The sequence below is a fragment of the Nicotiana sylvestris genome, chromosome 3 (genome assembly GCF_000393655.2).
Source record: "Nicotiana sylvestris chromosome 3, ASM39365v2, whole genome shotgun sequence".
In the NCBI taxonomy this organism is placed as follows: Eukaryota; Viridiplantae; Streptophyta; class Magnoliopsida; order Solanales; family Solanaceae; genus Nicotiana; species Nicotiana sylvestris.
In genome coordinates this window covers 145,611,729-145,627,900 of record NC_091059.1, presented here as the reverse complement: position 1 = coordinate 145,627,900, position 16,172 = coordinate 145,611,729, and the positions used below count along the sequence as shown (strand labels likewise).

At 37.3% G+C, this 16,172-nt stretch overlaps 1 protein-coding gene across 1 annotated transcript; it reads left to right on the top strand.

Moving 5' to 3' along the window:
* The first annotated feature begins 8,451 nt into the window (after positions 1-8,451).
* Positions 8,452-12,315, top strand: LOC138888137 (uncharacterized). The gene is made up of 3 exons (XM_070169951.1): positions 8,452-8,947; positions 9,230-9,613; positions 12,206-12,315. Exons 1-3 carry the CDS (start codon positions 8,452-8,454, stop codon positions 12,313-12,315), a joined length of 990 nt encoding a protein of 329 aa, XP_070026052.1.
* The last annotated feature ends 3,857 nt before the right edge of the window (positions 12,316-16,172 follow it).

Here is a 16,172-nt window from a genome sequence, read left to right as displayed (position 1 = left end):
TACATAATAAGTCTAAAAATGCGGAAAAACAAGGATAAAAAGGAGGAAAGCAGGGTTGCGGACACCATGCAGCTACCTTACAGTCTCCGATAAGCTCCAAAAACACTGGGGACCCTTACTTTGCCGCTCGAGCACTTGGATTTGCACACAAAGTGCATGGAGTAACGTCAGTATGCCAACTCAGTAAGTAACTAAAGTAAATAAGGTATGAGTGTAGTGATGAGCAGTTAAAAATCATATATAAGAGTACACAATAGAGTATCAAATCAAACTCAATAGTTTAAAAGTCAGTTACTTCGTAAAAACTTTCGTTTAAACTGAAATACTTTGAAATCATTTAATTAGCAGCTTTCAACAGAGGCTCATTATAAAAGAAGAGAGAAATCAGCAAAGATATCATAAATGGGCCCCTCGGGTAAGGTATCACTCATAAATATAGCCTCTCGGGAAAGCCTCTCAGTCACTCGTGACTCAGCTCTCGTCACTCAGTACTCACACTCAGCACTCAGGCTCAATAATATCTCATAATAGTAATAATCATAATAACAGCTGAGTTTATAGTCGACTACGCTCACTGGGGGCGTACAGACTCCGGAGGGGCTCCTACAGCCCAAGCATCATATCGCTGCGGCATGTATCCCGATAAAATATATATATATATATATATTTTATAGTCGACTACGCTCACTGGGGGCGTACAGACTCCGGAGGGGCTCCTACAGCCCAAGCATCATATCGCTGCGGCATGTAGCCCGATAAAATATATATATCGTTGCGGCGTGCAACCCGATCCATATAAGTCTCGCTACGGCGTGAAGCCTGATACATAATACATACATATGTAGCGGCGTGAACCCCAATCCATAATATTTATGATCCTCACCATTAGGTCCTCAACCTCTCTCAGTCATTAACCTCGCAGCCACTCGGGCATAACCGTGGGAATCAGAGAAAACTCAGCCCAAACAAGTTTCACATTTTAAGAAATAGAGTGATAAAAACTAGGTTTAAACAGTAAATAGGTAACACATGACTGAGGATATGCTTTCAAACAAATAGAGTGAAGAAAATAGTAAAAATACCCCTAAGGGTCTCAATAGGTCGGCACAACGCCCCAAACATGGCATATAACCCATAATATAGTATTAATCTCTAAAATAAGTGATATCATAAGATTTAAATCAAATACGCGGCTTAATAGTCGCTACGGGATGGACCAAGTCACAATCCCTATTGGTGCACGCCCACACTCTCGTCACCTAGCATGTGCGTCACCTCATTTAACATAACAATACGAAATACCGACGTTTGTACCCTCAGTTCCATATTTACAATGGTAACATACCTCAAACCGGATGAAATACTACTCCGCGACGCCTTTGCCTCTCACCTCGGCCTCAACTCGCGTTGAATCTACCCAAAATCAGAATCATAACATTAGAATATGCTAAGGGAACGAAGCCCACGCGAAAATAATCAAATTATACCAAAAATCCCAAAATTGGCCAAACCCGACCCCGGGCCCACGTCTCGAAATCCGATATAATTTACACCAATGAAATCCTTATCACTCCACGAGTTCATTCATATCAAAAGTACCAAATCCGGCAACAAATGGCCCCTCAAACCCTTACTCAAAGGTCTCCAATCTCAAGCCTAATTCCCAATTTTTAACCCTTAATTCCAAGTCAAAGTAGTGAAATAACACCATATAAACGAGTTTAGGGTCCAAAAATATTACGTCTATGAAATCTCTCTTCAAATAGCTCCCTCAAGCTCAAACCCGCATGAAAATGGTGAAGAATCACTCAAAAATCGCGAAGGAAATCTTTTATACCTTCTGACCCAGGCTTTTCGCACCTGCGGTCCCATTACCGCTTTTGCACTCCCACTTCTGCAGTCTTGACCACCGCACCTGCAGTTTTCACTTAAATTCCCAAAGTCACATCTGCGATAAGATATCCGCAGCTGCGATAGCGCAAGTGCGCTCACCTAGCCGCTTCTACTGTTCTAGCTCCCCATAGACCTATCCGCTTCTATGACTTGCTTCCGCATCTGCGGGGGTCGCACCTACGGCCTCCTAACTGCAAATGCGGTTATGACAACAGACTTAGCTTCAACTACAACATCCAAATTCCAAACTTTCCGCCAACCATCCGAAATCACCCTGAGGCCCCCGGGACCTTAACCAAAACCACCAACAAGTAATATACCACTATCCAAACTTATACCAATCTTTAAAATACCTCAAACAACATCGAATCAACCAAATCATATCGAATTCAAGCCTAAAGTTCCAAAATCTTCAGAATTCTGCTTTTAATCCAAAAGTCTATCAAACCACGTCTGAATGACCTAAATTTTTGCACACACATCCCAAATGAAACAACGGATATACTACAACTCCCAGAATTCTATTCCGACTCCTATATCAAAATCTCACCTATCAACCGGAAAATGCCATAATTCCATTTTCAATAATTCAAGCCTAAGTCTACTATGGATCTCCAAAACATGTCTCGATCACACTCCTAAGTCCCAAATTATCTCTCGAAGCTATCCGAACCATCGAAATTCACATTCGAGACCTATTTCATATAAGTCAATATCTGGTTAACTCTTTTAACTTAAGCTCACTCAAAAAAGACTAAGTGTCTCAAACCTCACCAAAACCTTTCCAAACCCGAGCCAACCAAACCGATAACACGTAATACCGATAAACACATCAATAAGAAGCAGAAATGGGGGAAACAGATCGGTAAATCATGAGGTGACCGGCCGGGTTGTCTCATATTTACACCCTATGGCTTTCTTGCCAGGGGTAAAGATACTAAGTCCCATGTGTGATTGCTGTATAAGGCATCAAATTCCTGAGTCATTGCTTCATGCCAAGCAGGATTGATAGCAGCTTCCTCATATGAAATTGGCTTCCTGGCATGACAAATGTTTCTCACAAAAGCATGACTATCATGGGTTAGTGCTTTAGCAGATACGGATTTATGGCTAGAGAATAATGCATTAAGTGAAAAGGAGTTATCAGGACATGCGTGGGCAACATCCTTTGGCTTTAGGTTTGGAATGTAATGGATGTAGTCTTTTAAGTGTGCAGGTGTTTTATGTTCTCTGAGGAATCTTCTAAGTTCATGTAGTGCAGATAGTGCAGGGTTGCTGGACATAGAATCATTTTTTATAGGGAAATGGTGATCTATTGATGTAGAGCTATCAGATGCAGGAGATTGATTATGTAAGACCGTGAGAGGAGAGGATGATTGAAGGGAATTGTAGGTTGTGTGACACTTGACCTGTGCTGAATAGTAAGTTATTCTGGATCAACATTCAAACAATCAACAAAAGGAATAGAGTTGAGGACTGATGGAAAAGAGGCAGTGTCATTATGCATGGCAAATGGAAAGATAGATTCATTGAAGGTGACATCTCAAGAAATGTGTATTTTCCTGGTGGCTAGATTTACGACCTTATATCCTTTTGTGTTAAAGGGATAACCAACAAAAACATGAGGGATAGTTCTTGATTCAAACTTGTCTCTATGAGGTTTAGGGACTGTAGGGTAGCATAGGCACCCAAAACTTCTCATATGTAAGTACTTAGGTTTCCTTTTGTATAGGAGTTCATATGGACATTTCTTATTTAGGCTACTAGAAGGGAGCCTATTTATGATAGAGGTTGCACAAGGAATACACTCATCCCAATACCTAGTTGGTCATTTTGATTGGAAAAGAAGGCTCTAGCAGTCTCTAGTAAGAATTTATATTTTCTCTCCACTACGCCATTTTGCTGTGGTGTGTAGGAACATGTCTTTGGTGTATTATACCTTTGGATTAAAAAAAGAGACTAGCTTCTGTATTGGTGAACTCAGGCCATTGTCTGATCTAATGGTTTTGATTCTGGTGTTGAATTGGTTTTCTATCAAGGCTACAAAGGCTTTAATAGCTTGAAGAGCATTACTTTTATATGACAGAAGATGAGTCTAGGTGGATCTATTATAGTCATCCACCATGATGATGAAGTACCTGTGGTTATCATGTGTTGTTACATGATAAGGTCCCCACAGATCAACATGCAACAATTTGAAATATTTTGGTAGTGATGCTGGTCTTCTGGGGAAAAAGAAGTCTTTATTGTCTGGCTATGGGGCAAATGGAGCAAAGAAAAGGTAGTTCGGATGAAAAACTAGCAGGTATTGAAGTAATACTCCTCATCTTGACAAAAGGCACATGACCAAGTCTATTGTACCACATGACACTCATATCATTTCCAACAAGTGAGAATTCAGAGTAAAAGATTGTTCTTTATTGCTTGCAGATGAACTATTTACAATTGAAAAAGGAACACACTTAGAGCCCGCTTGGACATCAAAAAAATTCACTTTTTTGAAATTTTTGTACTTTTTCTCGAAATTAGTGTTTGGCCATAAAATTTTTAATTTTAACTTGAAGATGAACTTTGGAATTTTTCAAAAATTTGAAAAACTCCAAAAAGCTATTTTTCAAAATTTTCACTTAGATCACTCACAAAACTTTAAAAACAACCCGAAATTATATTCATGTCCAAACATAACTCTAATTTCAAATATTATTTTCACTTAGAAGAAATTTTCACTTTTGAATTTTACAATTCATATGTCCAAATGCCCACTTATTTATGAGGAATGACTTATTTACAGTGATGTGAAGATGACTCTGTGTGTTGCAAGCACAACCTGACAAAGGAAGAACAGTGACTGTAGGACTGACTGTAGGACTGTAAGTATTTTTTACATAGTAAGTACAAGCCATCCATGGCTTTACCAATCACCAGAGGCCTTTTCATTGAAGGGGTTTGCAACAGACATGAATTGTTAGAGAAAGTAACTAAACGTTCAAGTTTAGTTAGAGAGTGAATAGAAATCAAATTGTATTTGAAAGAGGATATAAACAACACTTTATCCAGGGTGATTTCAGGTACAAGTACCACACTACCAATCTGTGTTACCCTTACTTTATATCCATTTGGGAGAATGACAAGGAGTGGATATGGTAAATTTATAATTTTGGTCAATAAGGATTTGTTGAAGGTCATGTTATTTGAAGCCCTAAAATCTAATATCCATGAGTCAGCTCTATTTTAAACAATTACATGATAGTTTACCAAAGTCAATAGAAGATGGGCATGCAACAATACCTGCAAAGTTGGCAGTTGCACTGGCTAGATCGACAGTGCTTGAGCTCTCTCCTCTATTTCCCATTTGAAAGTGCTGTAGCAGGTTCATGATCTGCCCATACTGCTCCTGAGTCAAATTAACACCTTGACTATCCTTTTGTGTACCAGGTTCATCATATGGTGGCATATCCAGTCGAGGGCCATGTACATTTGCAACTGTCCTGTTCACCCAGTTAAAGCCATTGTTGGGCTTGAAATTCTGATTTGAATTGTGATGGCCAAAATTGTTATTCCCCTTGAAGTTTTGATTTTAACCCTGAGGATATCCATGTAGTTTGTAACATCTTTCTTTGGTGTGCCCTGGTTTCTTACAATGCTCACACACTGGCTTCGACCTGTTTACACCATTATAATTGTTGCTAGTGCAGTAATTGGTCCTGTAATTATTCTGCCTTGAGGTGTTTATATTTAGGGAGGTCGATCCCAAAGCGAGCTGATTACTAGGTATAATTTCCCTCTGCTTCTCCTCTTGGACTAATAGAAAGAAAGCCTGTGCCATTGAAGGTAATGGATTCATCATCAAAATTCTGCCTCGCACTACAGTATAGACCTCATTAAGGCCCATGAGGAATTGTATTAGTCTCATATCTTGTTCTGCCTTGTGCATACTCTCTTTGCCCCACAAGTGGAATAATAAGTACATTAATTTTTAGCACTTAGGTTGCTTAGTTCTTCCCACATCTTCTTCATCTTAGTTTAATATCCTGTGACGTCGAGGGATCCTTGGGAAAGGTCATTGATTTCCTTTGGAATCTGATATAGCTTTGCACCATTAGTGTGGTCATATCGATCTTCTAATTCCCTCCACAATTCTGTTGCATCATTTATATACTCGACTCTATCTAATTTTCTTAGATAATGAGTTCAAAATTCACGAGGTTACCGTATCATCACATCTCTCCCACAGTCGAAACTTCTGTGATTCTGGATCTGGCCTCTTACATTCCCCATTGATGAAACCTACTTTGTTCTCACAGAAAGGGCACATAGCATATTCCTCCACCACGATTTGTAACCAACGCCACTAACGGAAACTGCTACTAACATAGCACCGGGATTATCTGAAGGATGCATATAGAAAGGACTACTCAAATCCACATCGGACTGACCACCATCAACCGACAAATTGGTAGATTCCAAACCACTAGAATGTTCATTCTCATCTAAAATTGCCATGACTAAATCGATTAAGTTGAAGTATCAAAGGACAAAAAGGGGTAATGTGCAACTGAAGATTGTGAATCGCAGTAGACGAATACCAAATTGACTCGAATTTAGGTTTGCTTGTACCGGGTAGAATCAGAGAATTGGTTGACCAAAGGCAGAACAAAATATATCGGAGATGAAGCCATCATGCTCTGATACCATATCAAACTTAGAGAGCTAACCGGAAGTGAGCTCGAGCTGAGCTCCAATGAAGATTCAGTAGAAGTTTCTGGATGCAGCAATTGTACGAAGAAGAAGAGAGAAATGGAAAAATGAATCTCGAAATGTATTAAGCCGCAGATAGCAACATATATACAAGCTAAGGAAAATAATACAGTTGGCAACTAACTACCACTAACAACCTATACAGTTGGCAACTAATAAGCAACTAACTAATAAACTAACTCACCAATTAACTAATAATTAATCTATGTCTTAACAGCCTCTCAGGTTCTTCCTCTTTTCTTTTGCCTCTACCTAAGACCAACGTTCAAATTTCAAAAACGTTAGAGGAAAAAATCTCGCTTAAAGAACCCTAGAATCTGCCAATAAATCTCCAAGTAATTGCAACCATTTGAGGGGAGAGCTTCAGCGGCCTCCTTTCCCTCAAATACTATTACTCTCAAACTCTTTACTTGACAATCCAAGTTTTCCTTAAATTTCTTTCTTTTCTCTTCGGCCTTGAGGCATATAAACAGAAATCTTTTGGTGTTTGCTCGCCGATTCGTTGGGCCGAGACTTGCTATCGCACCTCAGTTCACTGCCCTTAGCAAGGTAAGTCCTAACTGTTGAGTTTCTTTTTAATATATAAAGGTATTAAAAAGAGGGTGAATGGGAAATGGAGGGAAAAGAAAATTTTGAGTAAAATTTTAAGTTTTCCTCTCCTTTTAATGAGACATTGTCCCTCATTGGTAGAGGAAAAGGAGTTTGGTGGGTTTATATACAAATACACTTCATGTAGCTCATAAAGAGTTAGGAAGAAGGCGAGTCTCGCGCCGTCGTCGCTCGCTCGGCTCGGCTTCGGCTTCGGCTTCGGATTCGGATTTGGACAAATGATCGATTGATTGATTAATTTTTGCACCAAATTTATTTGTTAATAGTAAATATTAACGTAATAATATCTGTGTTTATAACGGATATGTTTCAATCCGTGGATTTGTTCCAGCAGGCTAATGCGTATCCCACCATTGCCAAATGCTTGTTCCATAATAGCAAATGATTGCTCCATTAGTTAGCAGCCTGGTGCTCCGTCCACCATGGCCAAGTGCTCCACTAAATGAGTGGCAGTTGGTACATGTTTAGAAGCTAACTGCACTATAAATAGATGGTGCAAGCAGCTTGTTGAAGACACACAGAAAGAAATCGTTCCTCTTCAGTTTACAGAACTACTGATATCCTCTTCAGTAAGAACTCAACATCGGCTATAAATTACATTCCTTCCTCTTAGAATTTCCATTCGACTTCTGAGTTCTCCTCCATTGTTCTGTATTATTTTAAACTACAAACAAAGCATCCGTAAGTGTGATTTGCTATCGAACTTTGTGTTTGCTGAAACACTGGGGTTTGAAGTACCGCTACACCAGTGTGTAACTCGTTCTATCTTAGGAGGAAATAATCCATAACCTTGGGTACTAGGAGGGGATTAAATTCCTTAAGGAAACATTGTGAATTCAGGGGGCTTGAATTAATTTCTGTTTTATTTATATTTACGCTTATAAGCTAATGTTCTAATTTCCAGAATCATTATTTACAAATACAGGCATAATAACAAGCTTAAGGAATGTAATAATTTTAATTTCTATATTTGTGTTACTTTTATTATTCTGGAAACTAAAACCTTTGTGGTTTTTGTGTACTCCCATTTGGAGAGTAAAGCATTCGTGGCGGTTTGTTAGAGATTAAAATCTACGTGATTTTTACTCCAGTTTTAAAGCCTTCGTGGCGTTTTGCTGGAGATTAAAATCTACGTGATTTTTTACTCCAGTTTTAAACGTTTGCTTGTGTCATTTTTTTCCGAAAAACAAAATGGCGAATGACAACGGAAATCAAGCTATTCCGATGGTGACTGCCAACGCAACGACAAGCCGAACACCGGCTTTAGCACCGGCAGAAAAACTCGAAAATTTTTTTGGGATTGATTTCAAGTGCTGGCAGCAGAAAATGTTCTTCTACCTAACTACGTTATGTATAAAGAAGTTCATCAAGGAAGATATTCCTGATCTACCAGATGAAACTCTAGAGAATGAAAGCTTTCTCGTGATTGAGGCGTGGAACCATTCTGATTTTTTGTGCAAGAATTATATTCTTAGAGGACTGGATGATAATCTTTATAATGTATACAGTGGCGTGGAGACATCAAAAGAATTGTGGAATGCGCTTGAAAAGAAATACAAAACTGAAGATGCCGGGATGAAGAAATTTGTCGCTGCAAAATTTTTCGACTACAAAATGGTAGATAGCAAGTCTGTTATTACCCAAGTTCAGGAATTGCAAGTAATTATTCATGATCTACTTGCTGAAGGTATATTTCAAAAGAATACTGATGTTGAAAGTAAAACTTTTAGTAATTTTACTAACAGAATTTTCATTGAAGGTCTTGTCATCAATGAAGCATTCCAAGTAGCAACAATAATTGAGAAGTTGCCTCCATTGTGGAAGGACTTCAAAAATTATTTGAAACACAAACGAAAGGAGATGTCCCTTAAAGATCTCATTGTTCGATTGAGAATCGAAGAGGACAATAAAGTTGCTGAAAAGAGAGGCCATGGAAATTCAACAATAATGAGAGCAAATATTGTTGAAGATAACAAAAAGAGAAAGAAAGCTTCTGGTCCGAAATACAACCCAAGCAAAAAGCGGTTCAATAGAAACTGCTACAACTGTGGGAAAACCGGACACAAATCTACGGAGTGTCGTGCTCGGAAGAAAAACAAGAAAAGGGGTCAAGAAAATATGGTAGAAAAGCATGATGATGTTGATGACTTGTGCGCCATGCTTTCTAAATGCAACCTGGTAGGAAATCCTAAGGAGTGGTGGATTGATTCTGGAGCTACTCGCCATGTTTGTGCTGTGAGGGAAGCATTTTCTACCTATGCTTCTGCTAGGCCAGAAGAGACGCTTTCTATGGGAAATGCTGCTACAGCAAATATTGAAGGATATGGGAAGATATTTCTCAAGATGACTTCTGGCAAGGTCATGACTTTGAACAACGTCCTTCATGTTCCCGAAATTAGGAAGAATTTAGTCTCTACTGGACTTCTTGTAAAGCACGGTTTCAAGTGCATTTTTGTATCCGACAAAGTTGTAATAAGTAAGAATGAAATGTTTGTAGGAAAAGGTTACCTCACCGAGGGCCTTTTCAAGATCAATGTAATAGTTGTTGACAATAATAATAAGACTTCAGCTTCTTCTTACTTACTTGAGTCAAATAATTTATGGCATGTACGTTTAGGTCATGTCAATTATAAAACCTTGTGAAAAATGATTAACTTGGAAATATTGCCTAAGTTTGAATGCGAAAAATCAAAATGTCAAATATGTGTGGAATCTAAGTATGTTAAACATCCTTATAAGTCGGTAGAAAGGAATTTAAATCCTTTAGACTTAATTCACACAGATATTTGTGATATGAAGTCAATACCATCTCGCGGTGGAAATAAGTATTTCATAACTTTTATTGACGACAGTACTCGATATTGCTATGTTTACTTACTTAATAGTAAAGATGAAGCAATAGACGCATTCAAGCAATACAAAAATGAAGTTGAAACAAAACTTAACAAGAAAATCAAAATGATAAGAAGTGATAGGGGTGACGAATATGAATCTCCTTTTGAACAAATATGTTTAGAATATGGAATTATTCATCAAACAACAACCCCTTATACGCTCCAATCCAATGGGATTGCGGAAAGAAAGAATTGTTCATTAAAGGAGATGATGAACGCATTGTTGATAAGTTCTGGATTGCCACAGAACTTGTGGGGGAAGCCGTTCTTACGGCTAGCCGAATACTAAATCGAGTACCCCATAGCAAAACACAATCCATTCCATATGAAAAATGGAAAAGAAGGAAGCCCAACTTGAATTATTTGGAAGTGTGGGGGTGTTTGGCAAAAATGCAAGTTCCTAAACCCAAAAAAGTAAAAATAGGACCAAAAACAGTTGATTGTGTTTTCATAGGATATGCGACCAATAGTAAAGCATATCGATTTCTGGTTCATAAATCAGAAAATCCTGACATTCATAATAATACCATTATAGAATCAGATAATGCTGAGTTCTTTGAAAATATATATCCATATAAAAAGGAATGTGAGTTGTTTGGAGAAGGATCTAAACGACCTCGGGAAGAAACAAAAGAAAGTACATTTTATCAGGAGGATCCAAGACGTAGTAAACGCCAAAGAACGTCTACTTCGTTTGGACCAGATTTTGTGACTTTCTTATTGGAAAATGAGCCTCAAATATTTAAAGAAGTTATGTCTTCTTCGGAATCATTGTTCTGGAAAGAGGCAGTCAATAGTGAAATAGAATCCATATTGAACAACCATATATGAGAATTAGTTGATCTTCCTCCTGGAAATAAACCTTTGGGGTGTAAGTGGATTTTTAAAAGAAAAATAAAAGATGATGACACTATTGATAAATTTAAAGCAAGACTCATTGTCAAAGGGTACAGACAACGAGAAGGTCTTGACTACTTTGATACATATTCTCCAGTGACAAGAATTAAGTCCATACGAATGCTAGTAGCTTTAACTGCAGTTTATGGTCTTGAAATTCATCAAATGGACGTAAAGACAGCCTTCTTAAATGGAGATTTGGAGCAAGAAATTTACATGGAACAACCTGAAGGGTTTGTAGTTCCAAGTAAAGAAAAGAAGGTATGTAGACTTGTTAAGTCCCTATACGGACTAAAACAAGCACCCAAACAATGGCATGCGAAATTTGACCAAACAATGTTGTCAAACGGTTTTAAGATAAATGAATGTGATAAATGTGTGTACATTAAAAATGTTCCAAATCACATAGTCATTGTTTTCCTATATGTGGATGATATGCTGATAATGAGTAATGACATTGCCAACATAAATGCGACTAAGCGTATGCTAACTAACAAGTTTGATATGAAGGACTTGGGAGTTGCGGATTTAATTCTGGGGATTAAGATCCAAAAGATTCCTCAAGGTCTGGCATTGTCACAATCTCATTATATTAAGATAGTACTTGAAAAATTCAAGCACTTAGGCTTTAAAGTTGCAAAGACTCCAATTGACGTGAATCTTGCATTAGCAAAGAACAAAGGCCAAAGCATATCACAATTGGATTATGCTCGTGTGTTAGGATGCTTAATGTACATCATGAATTGTACACGACCAGATATAGCTTGTGCTATAAGTAAACTGAGTCGATACACAAGCAATCCAGGTCAATCTCACTGGATGGCAATGAAACGAGTTTTGGGATATTTAGAACATACCCAAAACTTTGATTTGCACTACAGTAAATATCCTGCGGTAATTGAAGGATATTGTGATGCAAATTGGATCACCGGTTCAACTGATTCGAAGTCCACAAGTGGATATGTATTCACTATTGGTGGAAGAGCGGTATCTTGGAAGTCATCCAAACAAACATGTATTGCCCGCTCTACAATGGAGGCTGAGTTCATAGCCTTAGATAAAGCTGGTGAAGAAGCTGAATAGCTCCGGAATTTCTTGGAAGACATTCCATTTTGGCTCAAACTGTTGACACCAATATGCATACATTGTGATAGCCAAGCAGCAATTGGAAGGGCTGGGAGCATTATGTATAACGGTAAATCTTGTCATATATGACGAAGACATAAAACTGTTAGGCAACTACTCTCTAGAGGAATTATCATGATTGACTATGTAAAGTCAAGTGATAATGTGTCGGATCCACTTACAAAAGGCCTAACTAGAGAGGTAGTTGAGAAATCATCGAGGGGAATAGGACTATGGCCGAGAACAAGTCATTGTGGCGGTAACTCTACCTAGAAGACTGGAGATCCCAAGATCTAGGTTCAAGGAGATAAAACAAAGTCATTAATGACGGTTCAACATTGTCAACAAAAATTTTAGTCCATTCTCGTGATGAGACAATGTTCAGTACCAAGGATAAAGCATTAAGGCTTTTTAATGATTTCTAAATTTGATACAGGGTATATCAAATAGTGTATCTACGGGATGACACGTTTAGGAATCACCTATGTAAGTGTGAAGTGTTAGCCGCTTCAAGGAGAATTTTGCAAGGCCAATTCTCTACGCACTTATGAAACCAGGCAGTGTTCATGGCTGAAACGAACACAACAATGAGAACCAAAGACGGTTAAGGGATTGATTGTGTGACTTATGGTTGTCTAGGTATACACTAAAGTTCGACGGTTCAAAGATATCAAATCTACCGATTGACCGAGTATATCCGACATAAGTTCACTACGGAAAGTTCAAAGGGAAACCTACTTATCCAGATGCAATTAATCCTTGCTTGCAAATCACACAAGTTTTTCATGCATACTTCCGTGATATAGCCATTCCCCATTCATGTGGGGGATTGTTGAGTTTCTTTTTAATATAGAAAGGTATTAAAAAGAGGGTGAATGAGAAATGGAGGGAAATGAAAATTTTGAGTAAAATTTTAAGTTTCCCTCTCCTTTTAATGAGACATTGTCCCTCATTGGTAGAGGAAAAGGAGTTTGGTGGGTTTATATACAAATGCACTTCATGTAGCTCTTAAAGAGTTAGGAAGAAGGCAAGCCTTGCGCCGTCGTCGCTCGTTCGCTCGCTCGGCTCGGCTTCGGCTACGGCTACGGCTACGGCTTCGGCTTCGAATTCGGATTCGGATTCGGATTTGGTCAAATGAACGATTTATTGATTAATTTTTTGCACCAAATTTATTTGTTATTTGTTCCAGTAGGCTAATGCGTCTCCAACCATTGCCAAATGCTTGCTCCATAATAGCAAGTGATTGCTCCATTAGTTAGAAGACTGGTGCTCCGTCCACCATGGCCAAGTGCTCCACTAAATGAGTGGCAGCGGGTCCGTGTTTAGCAGCTAACTGCACTATAAATAGATGGTGCAAGCAGCTTGTTGAAGACACACAGAAAGAAATCTTTCCTCTTCAGTTTACAGAACTACTGATATTCTCTTCAGTAAGAACTCAACATCGGCTATAAATTGCATTCCTTCCTCTGAGAATTTCCATTCGACTTCTGAGTTCTCCTCCCTTGTTCTGCATTGTTTTAAACTACAAACAAAGCATCCGTAAGTGTGATTTGCTGTCGAACTTTTTGTTCGCTGAAACACTGGGGTTTGAAGTACCGCTACACCAATGTGTAATTCGTTCTATCCTGGGAGAAAATAATCCATAACCTTGTGTACTAAGAGGGGATTAAATTCCTTAAGGAAACACTGTGAATTCAGTGAGCTCGAATTAATTTCTGTTTTATTTATATTTACGTTTATAAGCTAATGTTCTAATTTCCAGAATCATTATTTACAAATATAGGCATAATAACACTAACAATTTGATTTTTACATATTGGCAGATCTATGAGTTAAATGTTAATAATCATGAATAGAATTTGGTTCTTTCCTCTTTAAATCTGTCCATTAAGTTTTGTAATAGAATGTTGAATTTTTACGTTCTAGAAACCATGCTTTAGCTAGGAGTAGGAGTCTCTTACTTTTCTTGTTATTAAAGTCTTAACTATATTTGTATGTTAAGTCCTCTCGGTCTTAATTTTATGTCCGACTCTTCTCTTTCATGCTTAGAGATGGTGACGGTAGGAAGAGCTACTGTTTTATATAAAGTTACTTATTAGTGTTGCATCTCCCTTTAAAGCCGATGCATCTTAAACATTTTACAGAATCTCATAGAAATCATATTCATAGGGTTTAAATAAATGTTTCTTAAGTATATATAAGTGTGTGATTTTCTGTCTGTTGCACCTTTCTTGTTAAAAAGCACTCATCGGAACCCCTTCTTTTGTTAAGTACCGATTCTAACAAAATTCAAGTTTTAGTTGAATGTTGTAGAAACTTAAAAGGCAAAGTGGGTTTATATTTCTTCCTATTATCGTTAGAGTAAACTATTATGCTTTTAGAACATGGCATAATAGTTTGTTAGAATCGGCACTTAACAAAAGAAGGGGTTCCGATGAGTGATTTTTAACATGGCATTTGACTTCATAACCCAATATTTACACTAAAAGGATGAAACTTGTTGGCATAAAACTGTTAGCATAGTCTGTTTCTTTCTTTGGATTTCTCTATGCACGATCAAGAATCCTAGTCCTTTTTTAATTCTTGTTTCTCTCTCTTTTGCTTGTGCACTTGGAGCTAACAGGGAGTTTTAATGCAGGGCTCTCCATACTCGAGCTGAGAGTCATCACATCTCATATTTCATAAAATACACCGGATAACAAGAAAAACAAGCGAAACGCTTGAGTACGCCTATGAGATCCTTATTTCCTTTTCCTTATATCGTTCATTTGACTCGACTTGTGCTATTTGAGTTTATTTCCAATTTCTTGAGATTATATGTTGAAATTCATGTTAGCTTAGTATATTTAGTTATGTTGAAATCTTTACTTCTTATTGTCGATTTAGTAATATCTTAATCACATAAATGTAGCCTTTAGATATAGGAACTTAGATTCAGTTTCTTTAAAAAAGATGAAACCTTTTGATCAAAACCTTTTCTAACGTCGTTGAGTCAAAGTTTAATAAACACAAGATATTTAAATTCCAGCTAAATGCTTTTCTAAAGAACACACGTGGAAACCTCTTTCTTTCCTTCAATAATATCTAAAGTAGGAACACTTTTCTCTTTATCTTGTTCCTTTAAGAATGATTTTTGAGTTATTGGTTTACTCAAATCAAAAACTGACTTTTAAACTCATCAGCCTTTTGAAAGGTTTTAAAGAATATAACGTTTCTTTAAAAGTTATAGCCCGTTTGACCAAACTGCAAAAATCAACTTATTTTGAGAAGTGTTTTTTTTCAAATAGCACTTTTGGTGAGAAACAGTTTGTGTTTGACTAATTAGATTGAAAAGCACTTCTGAGCAGCAATTAGTATTTGACCAAGCTTTAAAAAACTGCTTCTAAGTATATTTTTCTCAAAAGTGTTTCTCAAAAAAGTACTTTTGGAGAGAAACTACTTTTTTCTGTTTCTCCAAAACTGCTTCTCCTTAAAGACACTTTTTTTTTTTCCAAAAGCTTGGCCAAAAATGCTTTTGGCAAAAAAAAAAACACTTTTGACCAAAAAGAAGCTTGGCCATGCTATTAGTTTCCATCTTCTCAAAGTTTCAATATTTTCCTCCAAAATTGTTTCGTGTCCAATGGAGTTTATAAGTTGATCTATTGTGAACCAAATTCTTGGCTCAGAATGATTTTCAAATTTCGACCACTAAACCCCCGACCCATTAGTCTTTTAAAATAAAGAATTAGTTATTATTTACTCAATATGTTGTCCCTAGTTTAATTTAGTTAACCATTCGTCCTTCAAATTTTTTTGCTAAACAACAAAGTTTTCAATTAATTAACCTAAGTTTGATTGGTAATCATTCTTAATGAATCTCAAAGAGTACCTAACATCTTTTCTTTAGGATAATTAGAGCCCTTACCTAAACTTTCTAAGGTTAAGTTGGCCAAAAAATGGAATTCACTTTAAGCATTATAGTTAATTAAAACTAGTGTCCTAATTCACCATTAAAAT